Here is a 19070-nt window from a genome sequence, read left to right as displayed (position 1 = left end):
GGTTGCATGTAAAGGCCTGTAAATCTTAACTTCTTTCTCCAAAGAAAAGGAAAAATAGGATGCAATGTAAGCGCAATTTAGGAATCTGAATCTCCAAGAACTGTCCTTCTAAACAACTCATGCTTGTGACTACAAATTAATGAACTTCTTTTATAAAGTCATGTGAATCTGTTTTCGATGAAGTGACAGCGACTGACCAACAAGCTTGAACACAACAAAATCTATACAGTGGCTCCTGTAAACGCACAGATTCATGACTAACCAGCACTGACAAAACAACTTGGAAATGAGCGTTCTCAGCAGTTTCTTTTTCTATCTGAAAGTCAACTTTCAATATTGGTTACTGAGGAATTTTTTTCTTTTAATTTGGGGGAAAAACCCCAGAATATAAATCAACAGTATCAGTGAGAAATAAGAAGAATATAAAATGTTATTGAAACAGCCAAAACTGCATGAAACATGAAGTTGTTTTGAATTTTAACTTTCTATATCTTTAAGAATGCATTCATGACAGAAATGTAGATCTAAAGATGTTAATACGGAAAGACTAAAGACGAAATTTTACACACATGAAATGTTAATTTCGTAAGCTGACATCAATAGCAAGTAACTGCTCAGGAGACACAGAACACAATTTTAAAGGACAGCTAAGTGAGGCAAATGAAAAGCAGCTGCAAGGGCTGTTTCCTGACCGCTTTACGCCCCCCAGCACTATGATGCTACAAGCGCTTACCTGACTATGGGGTGAATCACATCTATCCACTACATTACACAGTAAGTGTGTGGCTACATAAAATCTACTGCTAAAACAGCATGTACCTACTTTTTCATCTGCACTGTCAACTGAAAACACGTCTAAGAAGGGTCCAAGTATCCCATGGTACAAACGGCACCTTCAGGATTGCAGCAAGGCATAAAGGAAATGGAGAGCACATTGTTTTAACATGCTAAAATGCATTTTAAAAATGTGGGGAAAACCCGTAATTTTTAAGATTAAGTTTTTAATACGATTAAAATGTTCATGTGTCTATCACATCATAAAATCAAAAAGCCTGTATAAACACCAGGCAAGTATAGTAGGTTACAGCAATTCCTTAGGTCTCTGACATTGTCATGTTTATGAAACTCCTATCTTTGAAATAACAACATTCACAGTGAGCTTGTCACTTAGAAATGCAAAGTTAACTGTGGTACACTGGAAACAAGGTTATGATGATGACTGAAATATTTCAGCAAGGTGTAGTGGTATGTGACCAAGTACACGAATTTGCCCATTTCAAGTCAACTACAACTTACTGTAGCTAATAATGATGTCAGTCAAGTAATGCTGTGCATCACTATACACATTTCAAGAATGCACTCACATCAGTTTTTAATAGTTAACATTTTTAACTAAGAAATTTGTAAACTTAAAATATTAGATGAACTCTTCATTTCTCAATAACGGATGCAGTAATCAGACCACACAGTCCCTATGGACTCCCATGCAAGTGTACCTGGAAAATATCACCTTATTATTATCTTCCCAAGTGGTTCTCTATTTAATTGCTCCTTTATGATTATGAACAGGTGACATGATCCTATAAATCAAAACGGTTTGCTATGAAAATCATGGCAGGCACTCTAACTGGTACCAAACAACACAACTTACATAGCAAAAACAACATTAATTTTTGAGCAGTTACAGTTTTAAACATACCATAAAAAGTAAAATAGTAAATAAAAGCCTGCTCCTTTCAGTTTGAATTTTTAACCTTCTCTGTGTAGTCTTTTTTACAGTTTATGAACTCAAATGTCTTGATTAGCTAGACAAACTCACCCTCCCTCCTTCTTTTTTTATCTTCTCCCATCAGCAGTTTGCTTATTCTCCTATGACTGTGGACACTTCCCCTAGCCCTAAACTCAAAATTTCTTGCAGCTCTGAAGCTACACTTTAAATTACCTTTTATTTTATTGTTGAATACTTCCTTTAGCACTTCTTCAGTGGAACAATGTAACCGAGCAGTGTTACAGGCTGAGATTGTAGAAGGAAAAGCAGACAGTAATGTATTTCTCTCCTGGACCTGAAAATGACTTGGTGTTCCATATCCTGAGATATGACATATCCATATCCTGAGCATATACAAATTCTCAAATATAACACTAATGATTAACAGTCTCTGGCCTCATGAAATAATGGTCACATACTAAGAACTATCACAGTGTACAATATTTAGTCTTTACTCAGAACTGGCTATCCCAAAATAGACAAGGACTATTTTTCCTAGAAAGTACAAATTCTTACAACAGCAATGCCTTATACTGTCTCTGCAGACAGCTATAAATACACTGAGTAAAATCACCAAAAAATAAAAAATAACCCTCCAGAGATTTACAACATGTGATGAACTGACTGCAGCTCCTATTCTCGGTCCCCCTGCATTGCTGGGTGGGGGATGAGGTAGAGAATTCAGGAATGAAGTTAAGCCCTGGAAGAAGGAAGGAGAGTGGGGAAGATGTTTTTAAGATTTGGGTTTATATCTCATTATGCTGCTCTGATTTGATTTGATAGGAAATTAAATTCATTTTACCCGAGTTTGGTTTGCCCATGGCAGTAACTGGGGAGTAACTCCCTGCCCTTACGTCAGTCTTTTGTTATATTTTCTCTCCCCTGTTCAGCTGAGGAAGGGAGTGACAGAATGGCTTTGGTGGGTACCCGGTGTCCAGCCAGGGTCAACCCACCTCATACCTCTTGTAAAAGCTGTAACTTTCAACACTGGCTGAGCTCTTGTAAGGAAATTACCTTTAGTGCAGCAAGATGGAGAGCAGTTCTCCGGCTACGATCAGCTCTATTAACATCGGCTCCAGCCTTCAGCAGTGCCTCTGCACAGTCCAGCCTGTCAGCCAATACACAGTACATAAGCGGAGTTCTTCCAAACTGGTCCTCCTTATCTTTCAGCTCAGAGTTTCCTAAAAGACAAAACCAAACCAAAAGCTCACTTCAAGCAGATAAGTCTATTAGTATCTAACTAAAAGCAGCACTTTTTATTAAAAAGGTAGCTTATTATAATATGATTAGGAGGTATCTCATTATAATACGACCAGGGTGAAAAAAACAATGGAGTGTATGACAAACTCAGAGTTACTGACATTTACAGAGCACTTCAAAATGTATTTACAGAAGAAAGTACATTCAGAAAACATTAGTGCCGTAAATACAACTACTACCAGTAACATTCTGCAGTGGCATAATTATAAAAAAATTTTAAATAATTACACAGATCATGGCTGCAAAGATTAGTTTAAAAAATACCGACAGTACATAAACCAAACCTTCTGAAACCTGTAAACATTGTCACTAGAAGAAGCTTTGAAGCCTACTCACAGCAATGTTTATTTTAAAAGCATAAACGTCAATATTACATCAATGCCATTATTTACTTTAGGGTGACTTACAATACAGAAACTACTAAAATACTTCGCAAGCTTTCTTGAAATGATAAGGTTAGCAGGCAGTAATTAAGCCGAATAAGAAGACTGACATCCTATTAAAAAAAAAAAAAATCAAAACACTTTTCTTATTCACAGTCAAAAAAATTCCAAAAGAGCCACTTTCATTATAAAGTTTCATATTTCTATCGAGTCACTACATAAAGACCAGCACCTCTGACTTCATGTGTATCAACTAACCTATGCATCCTGACCTTCCAGATCTGCCATGTAGCAATGTTGTCTACTATTACTCAAGTAACAATGAATTTTACAGGTTAGTTTTTCTTTTTAATTATTCCTTTGTCTGCATGACTGCTGATGCTTCAAAAGCACTCCAGAAGTGCATGCTTCTTTACAGACACAGTCTTTGCTCTCCCCCAGCATTTTATACTTATCCACACATCTAGTAATTGTATTCTTAATTATCATTTCTATTGATTCATCCAGCAGAAGAATCGAGTAGATTAAGTATGAATCAAGGGGACTATCAAGAATTAAAATTCATTCCCTACCAATCAAGCCTCTAACAAAAAACACTGTTAAGTAGGATACTGCCAGTTACAACGATCATTTGCTCGCTCACTCCATTTCTTAGTTCCTTAAAACTAGAGTGAGTACCATGCCAATCTCATGATTCATTTTATAACACTTTCTCTTGCCTTGAAATTGTGATTTGCATTGAGAAAATTCTTTTTACTCTGCACAAAGCGGTTTAAGAACATTTCTGAACTCCTCTGTGACGTAGATATAGAAAATTTTTTTTGTTCTTTATCCAATTGTCTTCTGTGACTGTCAATTCACCTTGACAATCCACTAGTTTCACTAGTTTTCTAACTAATTTTCATGTCTCTAGCAAATTACTTTAAAAAAAAAAAAAAAAGGGAGAACAAAGACTTTTACCGACCTAAATCTACCTTCCTCAGACATAGGCTGCTTTTTTCTTTTTAATATCCACCTTTTAATATCCACCTTCACACTGCTTTTTAGCCTGCTCACTTCCCTTTGGCCCCCCTAGACTTTTTCTTTTGTTAAGTGCTTTTGCATTCACTTCACACCACAAGCATGGAGTTTACTCTTCTCTCTCATTTTTAGATTCTTCATAAGGAAGTACCTTCATTTTTGTTAATTCCACACTTGTTAGGAAATAATTAAAAATACAACACTGAGTTAAACAGGGGAATCAAAAATTCTTTATTTTCCCTAATTTGTAAAACATTTGCTGGACTGTCACTTCACAGTATTAAAATTTCATTGCAAACGGGATGCAGGCTCAATTCTTTCTTCTACTATTAGAAAAAAGTATTTTAAAAAAGCTATATGTACCTTTTGTGAAGCTGACTTACACCTCAGTATTTCAGCTAACAATAAGTGCTTTGTCCATTCAACAGAGCACAGTACAGAAACATGAAAACTGGTTATGACCAACCCTGCAGATACTGAGGTCCAAAGCATAATTTAAAATGTCACTGCTCCCAGCCAACAAGCTAGTTCCTCTAATTAGCTCAGAAAAGTCAGGTCCTCTTCCAGTAGCAGTTTGATGCAGTAATTTAGACATCACTAAACCACATTTCACTGTTCAGTGTTAACATAGACTCAATATTGTCTCAAATTTGTTGAACCTGATGGGACTTGCACACTCAAATATATTTTTGAGAGAAATACATTAACATTCCTTTTTCCCAATAAGACAAATGCACCTGATTTCTGCTCAGATAATACTGGTTCTCAAATCTGCAACGTGCAAAAACAGTACGTCTCTCAAATTCCAGTTCCCTCTCTATTATGTAATGTCAGAGAATATGTATAAAAATGTAGAGACTAAAAGAAAGAAATGGGTAAGGTCAATTCAAGCAAAAAATGGCCTAAAGCTCAACTACAGCCTAACTAAGCAGAGCAACAAACATCTATTTTCATTTACAGTTCCCAGAAAGTGATGTAGCTGATGAAAAGGAGTTTCCATGACTGAACACAGTTTGAGTGAAAAATGAGCAAGCCCTTCAAAACTTGCTGCCAGTAATTTGCCTAAAGCTCCTGCATTGGTTTTTAAGGTAAAGAAACTATTTTCAGCTAGCAGTAGGTTTTTTTTCTTGTTTTATTATTCCTTTTGCTTTCAAGACTCCGTAAGGCCCTTAGAACCGTGAAAGTCCTATGGGCATTTCCCTTAAAGGGTATCTCTGCGCTCAGGCTAAGGGACAAGACAAGGACTAGGGGCCAGTAAATTATCATTTTCTGGAATCAAGAAAGTCCAGATAGCCTTCAAAACTTTAGGTACATAAAATGTACCTAATTAGTGTACATAAAATGTGCTTCAGCAAAAATAAATTCTCTTCACATACCTGCCTAAGAAAGGAATTTCATTTGATCCCTCCCCTTTCAGAATCAATGTCCTCACCCCACCGGAATATACATTCCATAAGCTTGTTGCCAACTGAGGTCACGAACACCATGCAATCAAGTGGCCCAATTCCAAAATTTAACTCATATTCGTACCTCATCACTTTCTCGCACTCTATGCGTGCAATCATATCAGAGAAAGGGCAGCAGGATGATGTGAATTCTGCCTAATTATTGAAAGACAGTCCATCACTTGCCACTTGCACGAATCTTGCTTTCTGCAATATCTGATTTGAGTTTTATTCAACCTCCCACATCGCAGAACAGGAAAGAGAGAAGCAGAGAGGAGAATCAAACAATAGCATGCAACTGCCTATTTGTAACCCATAATTTAGTTAACATTTACAATGAAATGCCACATCAGAGGTTTAGAAGCATTTGTATGCAAGCAATGCATGATAAGGGTTTTAGAATGAGGAGTTGGACTGAACAGACACTTCACTATAATGACTATTATAAACATAATTGTGTTCCTATAAACAATTAAAACAATTAGAGGCATCTTCCCAACACTCTACATAGAAGTGTTAAATGCAAAATGATCCTCCAAACACAAAATTAACTTTTGTTCTGTTTTTGCCTAGGATTAAAATCACACAGATGGGTTTTAAAACTGAAGAACTGTTAATTAAAGACATGTTTGGTGTTGTATAAAACATACGAAAGAAAATACTGTGAGCATTCCCCAAAGCCTAAGAAACACACAATTCTAAAAGAATGTGATACAGTATGAGATAACTCATGCAATTAGCACACTTTTGTTAGAATATTGGTTATACAATTAACACTTGACATATACTGTACTTTACAGCATTTAACCCACAGGCTGTTTGGAAAGTCCTGCAATTGAACACCAGCAGGGGTTAACTTTTATCCAAAGTCCCCTTTCTCTAACTAAATTTTCTACTTATCTTTGATTCTGCCTGTGCCTCTTTCCGGCACAGGATGTCAAAAGGAACACAGTATCCGGAAGACTCTGTATTATTTCAAGCACCTGTTCCTTTAATATCCATCCATACTCATAATTATATGCAAATACAACGCACATGTTTGTATACAGTCACACACGCACCATCAAGCTACAGATGGGAGAAGGAAAAATCATGAAACAGGTTGGAAGGGCTGCTCTAAGAGATTGCTTAGCCAGCTTCTATGCCTCTCCTATGTTAATAACTCAATAAGGAAAGCATAAAGAAGAAAGCAATAGTGAATCTAGGGGTTAAAAAGCCCTCCCTAAAAGAAAAAGAATGTCAGACTTTAAGTTGCTGCATATGCCACCAGCTACATAAACAACATGCAAAGCTTGGCTCTGTTAGGAAAATGTTGTTAAGGAATCCAGCATCTACAGTACATCAAACACTGAAGTACTGTCCTGAATTAGTTGCTGCTGCTAAGTGCAGTCATGAAATTCAGTGAATAGCACCAATTGCTCAATTTGCTTCTGGCATCAAGTTATACTTCCAACAGTGACTGGTAAACAGCTAAAAATATTACTCTGATGCATTCTTCTTCTGCTAGGCAATACTTTTTACTTTTTTTTGGTCCTGTTCTGGCAAAAGTAAGGTCTGTGTCATATCCTGTCAAAACACAGCAAAGAAGAAAAGCCAAATTTTTCTATTTTAGCAAAGGCTGTGAAGATTCTGCAGTTTTCTCTCCCATGTAAAACTAAAACAAAGCACTTTTATTTTGTTGCTGCATGATCATCATTCAAAGAACAGTGATTTCCTTATCTGGTTCTAATTGCTGTTTTGTGGTATATTTGACAAAATGTACCAGCAACGCAATAAAAGTACTTTTTTTTCCTTTGCGTTTTCAAAAAATACATCTTTTGGCTGTGAGATTAATAAAAACACACCGAAGTTAGCAAAAACTCTTTGTTGTTTCTGACTGTTAGCCAAAATTTAAAAGCTCAGATTTTTTAACACCTCCACACGCAGGCAAAAGTTTTTTTAACCAGGTATTTAAAGCTACTTTGTAGTTGCATCCCACAGATTTCTAGAAGCATCTCCACATCAACTGCTCATCTGCTGTTTATAAAATGTTCTATAAAAGAATGAAGAGATAGCATTAAATGCAAACAGTGTATGTTTGAGCCATGATATGACAAAATAAAGGTGAAGGCCCAACTCCACCAGTGGAGCTTCTATACAGTCAGTTCCCTCAAATTTGTCCACATTTGAATCAAATCACTTCTAGTTATCTTTTCAGAAAATTAAATAGACCTTGTAAAGGAGAACCACTTACTGCTTTCTATACAGCTTAGACGAAGACCCATACAGCTTCCTGTCATGTCTTCAACACAGGTGAGCAGAAGATACATAAAGAAACTTGACTCCTGGTTTAATGCAATTACTATTAAATCCTTTACAACCATTAAAACTGACAGCTAATTGCATAAACACAGAATAAGTTTCTTATTATTTCACAGTCCTTTACCCTTACTAAGCTTAAGGAATAGCATTTTCCAAAAAATTCTAAGCAAATATAATTTCTACAGTATCACCTGGAATTGCAATTTAATCAGAAACTCTGAAAAATCAAAGTCTTCGCTATCACATGGCAGCCTTCCAAATATATGCAACTGTTTTTGGAACACCAAATACATACTGACTTTGAAAATTCCTAACCTGGAATGTCATACCATTCCTAGAAGGAAAGGCAAAATCCTGGGCTTTTTAATGGAGGGGAATTTTTTTTACTTCAGATTCAGTAGGACTCTACCTTTATTTGTCTTGAGAAATACTGTCTATCAGAATCAAAGTAATGAATACAGCTGGCTCATTTTGTTCAGAAATACTGTGCATTGACAAGACTTCTTTAACTATAATAAATTATCTATAAATACAAGTTTACCAAATTTCCCACAAAAGCAATTCCAAAAATAAGGATTTGCAGCCAAAATATTTTGGCACACAGCACTTCTCCAGAATTTCAAATTCCCTGAAAGAGGAGTCCTGAATAACTCTTCTAGTTGTATCACTTACCTACTTTCTATTTTACTTCACACAGAAGTACCAGTCAAAGGTAAGAGGTAATAAAAATAAGAAAAATCAGTCATATTTTCAGGACTACATTTATTCTAGAAATACACATATTCATGAAATTAAAACATATCTTAAAGATCAGAGCTGTAAGTCAAACCCAAAAAGCTTCAGTTCTAAAGTAATCCAAATGCATCTACAATGAAAACAATTACCTGCTATTAGCTTTTGAAGGGTACTCTTATCTCCGTTAACAGCAGCAGCATGCACTTCAGATGCTAAGGAGGAGCCAGTGAAGAGGCAGTTTTTTGAAATATTCATACTCTTTCAAGGTATTACCATAGGTCAGATCTGCACCACCAACATTTTTTGTAGGAATTCAGCTCTAGAAAAAACCCAAAACCGCAACAATAAAACAGAATTAATTTTACAAGGAGTCATTAAATAGCTCAAACAATGCTAAAGAGAATAAACCGTTCAGTCAAAAACAGAAAAAACCCAAACATGTTTCTTATCCTTGGATTAAATCTACCTCCAGCCAAAATTCACCAGAAAAATAAAAGCCTACGTTAAGAAGACACATATTGTTGCTTCCTTGTCTTAAACATAAATTTCAGTCAATTAGCTTTGCAAAAGACTGCAGATAGAGTAGTGCTTATCTACAAACCCAACACACCGTTCTTTAGAGTGTTGACATGTATGCTTCAATTCAGTACACACTGAAGTCTGTTAACAAGTATCAACTTGTTATACTCCTCCAGTATAGAATCACAGAATATCCTGACTTGGAAGTTGGGATCATCGAAGTCCAGCTCCTGGCCCTGCACAGGGACAGCCCCAAGAATCACACCATGTGCCCAAGAGCGTTATCCAAATGTTTCTTAAACTCTGTCAAGCTTGGTGCTGTGACTGCTTCCCTGGGGAGCCTATTCCAGTGCCCAACCACCCTTTGGGTGAAAAACCTCTTTTTAATATCCAATTTAAACCTCCCCTGACATAACTTCAGGCATTCCCTTGGGTCCTGTCACTGGTCAGTGACAGAGAGATCAGTGCCTGCCGCCCCTCTTCCCCTCACGAGGAAATTGTAGACTGCAAATAGTCTTCTCTTCTCCAGGCTGAATAGACCAAGTGACCTCAACCACTCCTCATATGGCTTCCCCTCAAGTCTCTTCACCATCTTTGTTGCCCACTTTTGGACTCTAATAGCTTCATGTCTTTCTTACATTGCAGCGCCCAAAACTGCACACAATATTCAAGGTGAGGTGGCTCCAGTGCAGAGCAGAGCGGGACAATCCCCTCCCTCAACCGGCTGGCGATGCTTTGCCTGATGCCCCCCAGGACATGGTTGGCCCTTCTGGCTGCCAGGGCACTGCTGACTCAGATTCAACTTGCTGTCAATCAGGACCCCCAGGTCCCTTTCCATGGCACTGCTTTCCAGCATCTCATTCCCCAGTCTGTATGTACATCCAGGGTTGCCTCATCCCAGGTGCACAGTCCTACACTTGCCCTTGGTGTGTTGGTTGGTGACTGGTTGCCCAGTCCTCTAATTCGTCAAGGTCTCTCTGCAGGGCCTCCCTCTTCAAGACAGTCAACAGCTCCTCCCAGAGTGGTACTGTCAGCAAACCTTGTTTAGTATTTCTTTGAATCTTGCATCCAAGTCATTAACGAAGATGTTGAAGAGCACTAGGCTGAGGATGGAGCCCTGTAGAGTCCCACTAGTGACAGGTCACCAGCCTGACTTTACCCTACTCATTATAACCTTTTGCACCTGACCTGTGAGCCAATTGCTCACCCACCTCATGATGCGTTTATCCAGCTGTGTGTGGGACATTTTGTCCAGAAAGATGTACCAGAAGGATTTCCAGTACTGAAAGCTTTACTGAAATCCAAATTAAGATTACATGAGCTGGCTTCCCTTGGCCAACTAGGCGGGTTACCTCGTCATAAAAGGAAATGAAGTTTGACAAGCAGGACTTTCATCTTGCGGATCTGTGCTGGCTGTGACCGACAACTGCATTGTCCTTCAGGTTTTTTTCAATAACTGCCAGAATAATCTTCTTCATAATTTTACCAGTCACTGAAGTGAGACTGACAGGCCTGTAGTTTCCAGGGTCATCCCTCTTGCACTTCTCGAAAACGGGACAATGTTAGTCAGCACACAGGGAATTGGGACGTCTCCAGATTCCCAAGACTGCTCAAAAATCATTGAGAGAGGCCCGATGATAACATCAGCCAACTCTTTGAGGATTCTCAAATGAATCCCATCAGACCTCATAAACTTATAGGGAGCAGCAGATCCTGCACAAGTTCAGGATCAACTGGGAGTGCGTAATTCTCATTGTCATGGTTCTCCAGCTCAGGGTACTGGGATCCCTTTAGCCTGTCATCAGTGGTGAACACCGAAGTAAAGGAAGCATTAAACATCTCCATTTTGTCTATGTCCCTGTTTGTAAGGTAATCATCCTCATCTTGTAAATGGTTGATCTTATTTTTGTGCTTTCTCTTGCTATCCATGTATTTAAAAAAACTCGTTTTATCGTCACCCAAATTTCTGGTCAGCTTCAACTCCAACTGAGCTTTGGGCACACAAATTTTCTCCCTACAGTGGCAAGGAGCATCTCTGAATTTCTCCCATGTCACCTGACCTAGCTTCCACTGGGCATACACCTTCTTTTTTTGCCTTAGCTCCAAAAGAAGATTCCTGCTCAGCCAAGCCAGCTTGACAGTCTGCTTGACTTCCAACATCCTGGAATTGCCTGCTCGTGTGCCCTTAGGAGGTGGTGTTTAAAAAGTGAGCAGAACTGATGGACTCCACTACCTTCAAAACCATTTTCCCAGGCGACCTTACTAACTAATTCCTCATTTTCTTTACATTTTACCTTTCCACAAAAAAATAAAATAAAATAATGAAACATTCAGAGGCAGCAGTGTAAAAGTCAGCAAATACTGAGGAACTTAATAAAGCAGCAGAAGCATCCTAATTATATCAACAGCAATTTTTACATAAAACTGCATCCAGAAGAGAACTGATAATGCTCATAGTTTCCAGATGAAAGGAGCAGCCACATCTGCATAAAGGGTCAGTAACCATACAGGTGAGAGAAGCAACTCATTATCTCTACAGCAGTTCCCAGTACAGCATCATAACTCCATTCAAAGAGCTAATTCTGCATCAGAGAAGTTCTGAAATATTAAGAGGAACTATAAAAGGAAAATATGTAATGTTCCTCAGATATTTCTCTCATGTATATGACAAACAGATGAATTGCTATGTCAAAGACTTGTTTGATAAAGAACTTCATTAACAAAAAATGAGGCATTTATTCAATAAAAATAAAGAAATAAGTACAAGATCTGATTATAAAAATTTAAATAATTTACAATATCTGAAATATACATCATATCACCGGAATGAGGTAAATAATTCACTTTTCTTCTTTAAGCTAACATGTAGAAAAATGTTAGCCTTGTCAAATCAACTGAAATGAAAGGATATTCATATGGACAGCAAGACCTCTTCAGGTATAGGAAATTTCATACCAAACTACAGGAAGTCTACTTTGCGTTACAGACATAACCAGAATTACATAATTTTTCTACTCAGCAAATGACAAGGTTGTTAAAATTTAAACATGATTGCTCTATCTAATTTTACTGATACAGTTTCCAAGTGAAGAACGAGCTATGAAAAAATATCAAAGATCTTTCAAATGTGAGTTAATTCAGAAGATAAAACATGAATTCTACAGATCGAAGAGCACAAGTTCTTAAGGTAGTCACAGCAGAACTGATAAAAGCCAAGTTTCACTTTCAGACTATAAAATACTACATGATTTGTGGGTGTTTTCAGCTTATGAAGCTGACAGGCCACAAGACTTTTGCAGGCTGGCTCATAAAGCCAGAGCCTGTCAGGCTCTCTTTGAAACAGAGCCAGGCTTGACTTGGAAAAAGCTGATGTACAGGACTTTCTTTTAAATGGCGTTACGCTCTGTTTCCCTCCTTACACTCGTGTACGTACTGAAAATGTGACAAATGAAAAGAGCAGCTTTCCATGATCTTTTTGAGACAGCTCTGCGAGGTCTCAATGCATGTATGTATTCTGTGAGGTCCGAAGTTTTACTGGAAGAGGGCAAAGCCCCGAATTTCGGGCGTTCTTCACTTTCAGAATTTACAACTGAGGAAGTGCCAGTACAAATCTGTTGAAGCGTCAAAGGATAAACATCAGCAATGACGCTCCACTTTAGCTGAAGTTTCCCAGCCCTCTCCCACCAGCCGCTCTGTCCCCTCACACACACGTTTCCGAATGGAAGAAAAGTTGCTTCCCAAACTCCGAGAGCACGAGTATCACAACGCGCACACAGCACCCAAATAGCCCTCCTCGTATTCCCTACAGCTAAACCCGTGTCCCCAGTCCCGGCGGCTGAAGGAACAAGGCGGGATCCAAAGGAAACGCCGGGGCTCGCAGGGATGGGGCAGCGAGGACTCATAAGGAGCCCCAGCGCCCGAATCAGAGCGGGAAAGGGTGCACTGCCAGGGAGCACTCACACTCCACACACACACCCTCCAAGGCGGGAAGGGTTAACCCTGCCTTACTTCCCTCCCTCCCTCCCTCCTTCCCGCGCTGCAGCTGCGCCCCGTAACTCACCTCCACCCCGCCCGCCTCCTCATCGCGCCGCCGCCGCCCCCGGGTACCGCCCCTCGGGCAGCCCCGGTGCGTTCTGGGACCTGCGCCTCCTCCCGCTCTCTCTTCCCTCTCCTCCTTCCCTCCCTTCCCTCTCCTCCTCCTCCGTGCCCTCCCCTTCCCGGAACTACGGATCCCGGCGTGCCCCGGGAGCGCGCGGCGGAGCGCGGGGCCCCGCGGTGGAACTTGCCCGGGTGTTTCCTGGCGACGGGGGGAAGTGGAGGAGCCGCCGCCGCCGCCGCCGCCGCCGCCGCCGCGGAGAGTGGGAGCCGCGCTTCTCCCCGCTCCCCGCCGGGCGCCCGATCTACCATGAGACCCGCCATCTTCCCGCCCCTGCCTGACCCTGGCTGCCTCCTGCTCCTCCTGGTAAAAGCCGCCGGCTCCCCTCTGCCCCTACCCTGCCCTTCCCCGCGCCGGCTCGGGGTGGCCGGCGGGCCCCGCTCGGGGCTCTCCCGTCCCTCGCTCGCTCCTTGCCGGCCGGCTGCACCTGCTGGGCGGGGGAGGGGAGGGAGGAGCGGCGGCCCCGGCGGTGTGGCCGAGGCCGATAGGCTGCGCGCCCGGGGTGGGGCCGCGCCCGGGGCAGGGGCCGGGGCCGGGGCCGGTCGGACGGTGCGGCCTCGCCCCGGCCCCTCCGGGTGCGGGACCCCGCGGGGAATGACCGTAACGGGGCTGCTCTGCAGCCGCCTGGAACGAGGCTGTGTGTTCAGGTGGGGTCGGCCTCTCCTCGCAGGCAGCGGGCGGCAGGACGAGAGGACGAGGTCTTAAGCTGCGTCAGGGGAGGTTTAGGTTGGACATTAGGAGGAATTTCTTCGCAGAAGGGCTGATTAGACGTTGGAATGAGCTGCCTGGGAAGGTGGTGAAGTCACTGTCCCTGGAGGTGGCAGGATGTGGCACTCAGTGCCGTAGTCTAGTTCACATGGTGGTGCTTGATCAGAGGTTGGATTCGATGATCTCAGAAGTCCTTTGCAACCGAATTGACTCTTTGATCTCTAATTGCCAGACCTACAGCATTTTTTGATTTATTTCTTTCTTTTAGGCTGGCATTACATGCATGACCTAAGCCACCTTCTGGCTTTGCACATACACAAACGCAATCACTGATATGTGTGTTCTGTGGAGATAAGTTGGCTGTATTGTACTAGGTCTTTTTTTTTTTTTTTTTTTTTTTTTTTTTTTTTTTTTTTTTTTTTTTTTTTTTTTTTTTTTTTTTTTTTTTTTTTTTTTTTTTTTTTTTTTTTTTTAACAGACGTATGTAGTGATTCTTGCTTTTCCAGACTTGTATTGGACCAGGTTCTGGACCTTTCATAGCATAAGTGACTTGTAGAACTAAAGGTGACTTGTGTGAATAAATTGGAATAGAATTTTTCTCTTAAGATACCAATGTGTTTAATCAGTCTATTTTAAGCATTTGGGAGAAAAAAAATGGCCAGGAATTAAGGAATAAATAGAGGTAAAGGTAGATCGAGCTTTGGGGGTCCAAAGAAGAGCACATAGTAATATAGCTGCTAATGAATGAATTGCTTAGGAATGTGAGGACAAATACTAAATGAGCAGTACAAGTACTCATTATGTGCACTTCTACTTCGATAAGATCTGGTTAGATTATTACAAAAATGCTGTCATTTCAGGTTTGGTAAATATACATGATTGGTAGAGTTTGAAAAAAGCACATTTGAAACGTTTATATATGGATGACTATTTATAGTGTGCAAACTCACTATGTGACTATATGAGAGACTAAAGGAAGAACCTAATATTTTTCAGTGACATCTGTGTGTTAAAACGTTGTTGCTTAGGTGCTAGATTGGTTTTCAACATTATTTTAAATACGGAGACTAATGAGCAAAATCAAAGAGTGTGTACTGTTTAAAAGTGCCATTTAAATGAGCAAGTACAAGTTTGAAAAAGCATACATGAGTTAATGAAAGCATTTTTCTTTCTTAGTGGCACAGTTAATCAATGCTGATTTAATATGCATCATTTAGAGACATGTTTGCCAACAGAAAAAAAATAGGAAATGGCTGTGATCTGAAACTTGTCTCTATTTTATTTGCTGTTTCTTTGAGTATGGGTCATTGAAACCCATTTCTAATGTGATTTAAAAGAACTGTATGCATAAAACCTTAAGAATACACATCAGAGTTGTTTTTTTAAAAATACAATTCGGTATAATGTTATCTGTGTCCCTATTCCGCATCATATCAGCCGTGGCCCTGTGCTGTAAGATGCCTAGCTACATGAGTCAAGGCAATAAATCGTTCCTTTTAGTAATTTTGTTAAGAGTTTTGTAAAAGTTGTGAGCAGACTGGGAGTGGCAGGGGACCGTTTTCTTTAAAATGGCTGAAAAACTTTGTATAAGTTGCTGTTTGTTTTCTTGTGGCATTCAGAGACTGATAAGGTGTATCAGATTGGCTTTAAAGTTCTGGTAACTTTGTTTTTCTTTTTATCAACTGCTATGGATACTTAAGTCCAGCAATGCAACTGTGATCTTGGACTTCTGCTCCACATCCAAAGGGTATACCATTCGGCAAAGCCTCTTTGTGCATGGCATATTTTGCGGATGTGAGCTTGTTCGTGTTTCATCAGTGATTCCTAGAACAAAACACACAGTGATAGCTCTGAAAACAGCTTACAAAGCTGGACTTGCTTAGTAATAGCAGTGAAGTCAACAGAAATTCTTTACCTTTCCAGACTCTTGGATAAGCATATTTCTTTTCTAGATGGGGATTTAAAATGCTGCAAAAAGAAGAAAAAGTACAATGTCAGTATCAAAGAAAGTTTGCTTGTCTAAAGAAGTTTGACAGTGGGAGATCACTAAAATTTTAGAGGGACTTGAGTTTCACTAATATTCTTCTTCCCTGGTCTCACTGATACCTGCCACTCCCAGCACAACCCTTTGCCCTTCCAACTTTTCAGCCTCATGTTGCTAACGTTGGACTGGGCTGCTGGAAGTTGAAAAGAGACTGGAGAGAGGACAGCGGGGGTACAGGTTGGCATGACCCTTGCCTCACAAGCTGAGTGGAGGGGCAAGCAGCACACAGCACAGGCTGTAGAGGGTCTTGTACAGCTGTTTCCAAGACTGGAATAAGAGATGCATAGTAATGTCTTGTGGGCCCTTGTAGATTAAGATGTTTCTGCCATGTTGGTCTATTGCTTAATACTGGATATGACAGACCTTTAAGATGAAACCAAGACAGTGGAATAAATGCTGATGGAAGAGTGGCTCATCACATTCTCCCCTAAGGCAAGGTGTGGCTCTTTGACTTTGCTCTAACCAATCATTCTGTGTTTGCCCATACTTGTAGTCGGGTATATTTTGCCTATAAAGACAGTTCTAGAACGAGACACTGTTGCACATGCTGCTTCTGCTTATGTTTGAGAGATTTTTGTCATATGGCTCAGTGCTTCGCTGGGAGGCTCATGCAGTGTCCCTGAGCAATAGCAATGACTAGAGGAAACCACCAACTGATCATGAGAGGAATGAGAGGGGAAGTTCTCTAACTGGAAAAAACCTGTAGGGTAATATTTCTGTTTCTTGTTTTACTGCCACTGCCTTTCATGTCTTGTTAACATGACACCAAGTACCCAAGCAGTGAAAGTAAAATGAAATAGAATTACGTCTTTTACCATAATGTTAAATGTGCAGTAAGTTGCCCAAAGAGAGGTTGAACACTCTGCACAATTTATGTATAGAGCATATTGCTGTGCATTTGCCTCTCTCCACATTTATGTTAAAACCTGAATTTTATAATTGGGAATCCTGCTCAAAATACTATATTCTGAATTTGAGCATTAGTCAAAGATTGTAGTTACAGGCAAAATTTAGGCCACTGAGCCTTGTACAATGGAAGGGGTTCCCTCCAAGAGTAGCATGGGATTTCTGAATTGTCTATCACCTGTCATGGTCTCTAAACAGTGGTATAGCAGTTAACTGAGGAACTTTCCCTGGGCTAGGGAGAGGACGCAGAGAAGTCCTGCATTCTTGTGAAGACGGCTTTTATTCTTCTTGCTATGCCATATGATGGGCAAGTTTCCTTTTTGGAGTGCTCAGGAGGGAAGAGAGAAGAAACTGAACTGTTCAGAGAGAAGACTTGGACAATGCTGGAAAATGTATAAATGAGTTACTAACAGTAAGATGTCAGAGACTGTTGCTGATGGCTGAAGGACACTGTGGTGACACACTCCATTTGATATCTTTTGATATCCTTACTGTTCTTCATAATGTGCTTTGTTTCTTGTTTGGCTGGGTTTTTTTGTGGGCTTTTTGGCAGAACAGCTTTCTTAAGCAAAAGACTGGTCCTCTTATTGCTTTATCAAGAATGCAGAATTACCACATCCTATCTGTTTTAATCAAACGTGGGTTTTTTTTAAATACCTAAGGATTATAAGCTGCTATTCAGGAGGAGCAATTGTTTACCTTGCAGGCTCTTTTGTAAGCCTCCCTTTACAGCTTCCAGATATTTTGTTTGCTTAAAGGGTGGGAATTGTCTCATGCAAAAGGCAAGTGTACAGATATTCTGTAAATGTTATACCAGCCCTTCTTCAAAAGCTCTTCAGGAGAGTCTAGAGGTAGGTTCAAGAATAGATTGTTCAATAATGGAGTGGGTTTGGATGCATTAGCAATAACTTGGTCATTGTTCCCTCTGCCGCATTTGAGAGTGAGTTCTCTAGTGATCTAGAGGAAGAAACATAGTAACATTTGGGAATGTAAGAGGAAGCAATGTAGGGTGTAGATATCAGTGCCTAAGGAGTATCTTCTTCCAAAATTCCACACTGGAGAAAACTTCCCAGAGAAGTAGAGGAGGACAGGTGCATTGTGGAGAATTAGGAAAGGAAGTGAGATCAAATTTCCTTTGAGAGTTCTGCCTTTACCCTTTCTTTCTCCCTGACATGTCTTGCTTCACTGGAAGCATCCTAAGCACTGGCAGAAACACATGCAATTCAAAATGTTAGTAATGTCAACTGCTGATGTAGTCTAATTAAAAAAAGAGTTAATAAATGAGATTTTAGAAGTTTGATAAACTTTATTTTTAAATTTACTGTCTCTCAGGTATTTAATTTTACATTGTTAAGAGTTACTCTGTCAAGTTATTGATATACTAAACAGTAACTCAGAATGTTTTTTTTCACTGCTGGTTGAGGATGCTGTGTTTCTCCAAACCAGCTGTAGGACTGTGTCCATATTAAATTATGCTCTGATGATTACAAAAAGTGCCTTCCAAAAAAGCAACAAGGTATATTGCAAAAAAATTCCATAATTTTTCCTCTTTTCATATATGCTACTACTGAGAAACTGACTACCCTGATAATATACCCTTTAAAGCTCAGAGCCATTCACGTGTCCTCCAGCAAAGTACCTGTGACTTGCAGCCTCTTCTAGAAAGGAACCAAACCTGTAAGCTCTTTCACGTGCATGCATAAACACCTTTAATCTGGTAGTGATCCATGAGATCTGCTCTTTGGGTAGCTGATAGAACAAATAGGAGAGGCTGAGGGAGCTGCGGTTGTTTAGTCTGGAGAAGAGAAGGCTTAGAGGTGACCTC

General features: G+C 40.1%; 2 protein-coding genes across 9 annotated transcripts in view; one reads left to right on the top strand and one right to left on the bottom strand.

Annotated features, from left to right (window-relative positions):
- INVS (inversin) overlaps positions 1-13588 on the bottom strand; it is a 95117-nt gene extending 81529 nt beyond the window's left edge. For 5 of the 8 annotated variants that reach the window (XM_027886811.1, XM_027886805.1, XM_027886808.1 and 2 more), the window contains exons 1-3: positions 13492-13588; positions 9062-9231; positions 2783-2949 (exon numbers count right to left, since the gene is read on the bottom strand). In XM_027886811.1, the coding sequence (XP_027742612.1) occupies positions 2783-2949; positions 9062-9167 (273 nt within the window). In that variant the 5' untranslated portion in view covers positions 9168-9231; positions 13492-13588. Of the gene's footprint in view, positions 1-2782; positions 2950-4375; positions 4439-5961; positions 6613-9061; positions 9232-12864; positions 13413-13491 lie in introns of those variants that run through there. The other 3 variants (XM_027886807.1, XM_027886812.1, XM_027886813.1) reach the window with 3 other exon arrangements.
- Positions 13589-13707: 119 nt separating this feature from the next.
- The window catches only part of ERP44 (endoplasmic reticulum protein 44), a 51109-nt gene continuing 45746 nt past the window's right edge, over positions 13708-19070 (top strand). Inside the window, exon 1 of the mRNA XM_027886816.1 lies at positions 13708-13893. Within this exon, the coding sequence (XP_027742617.1) occupies positions 13837-13893 (57 nt within the window). The 5' untranslated portion in view covers positions 13708-13836. The remainder of the gene's footprint in view (positions 13894-19070) is intronic.

Source organism: Empidonax traillii, unplaced genomic scaffold (assembly GCF_003031625.1).
Source record: "Empidonax traillii isolate 1590-97213 ecotype Southwest subspecies unplaced genomic scaffold, ASM303162v1 scaffold196:size3368384, whole genome shotgun sequence".
Taxonomy (NCBI): domain Eukaryota; kingdom Metazoa; phylum Chordata; class Aves; order Passeriformes; family Tyrannidae; genus Empidonax; species Empidonax traillii.
The sequence above is the reverse complement of the archived record's forward strand: the minus strand, read 5'-3'. Positions and strand labels throughout refer to the sequence as shown.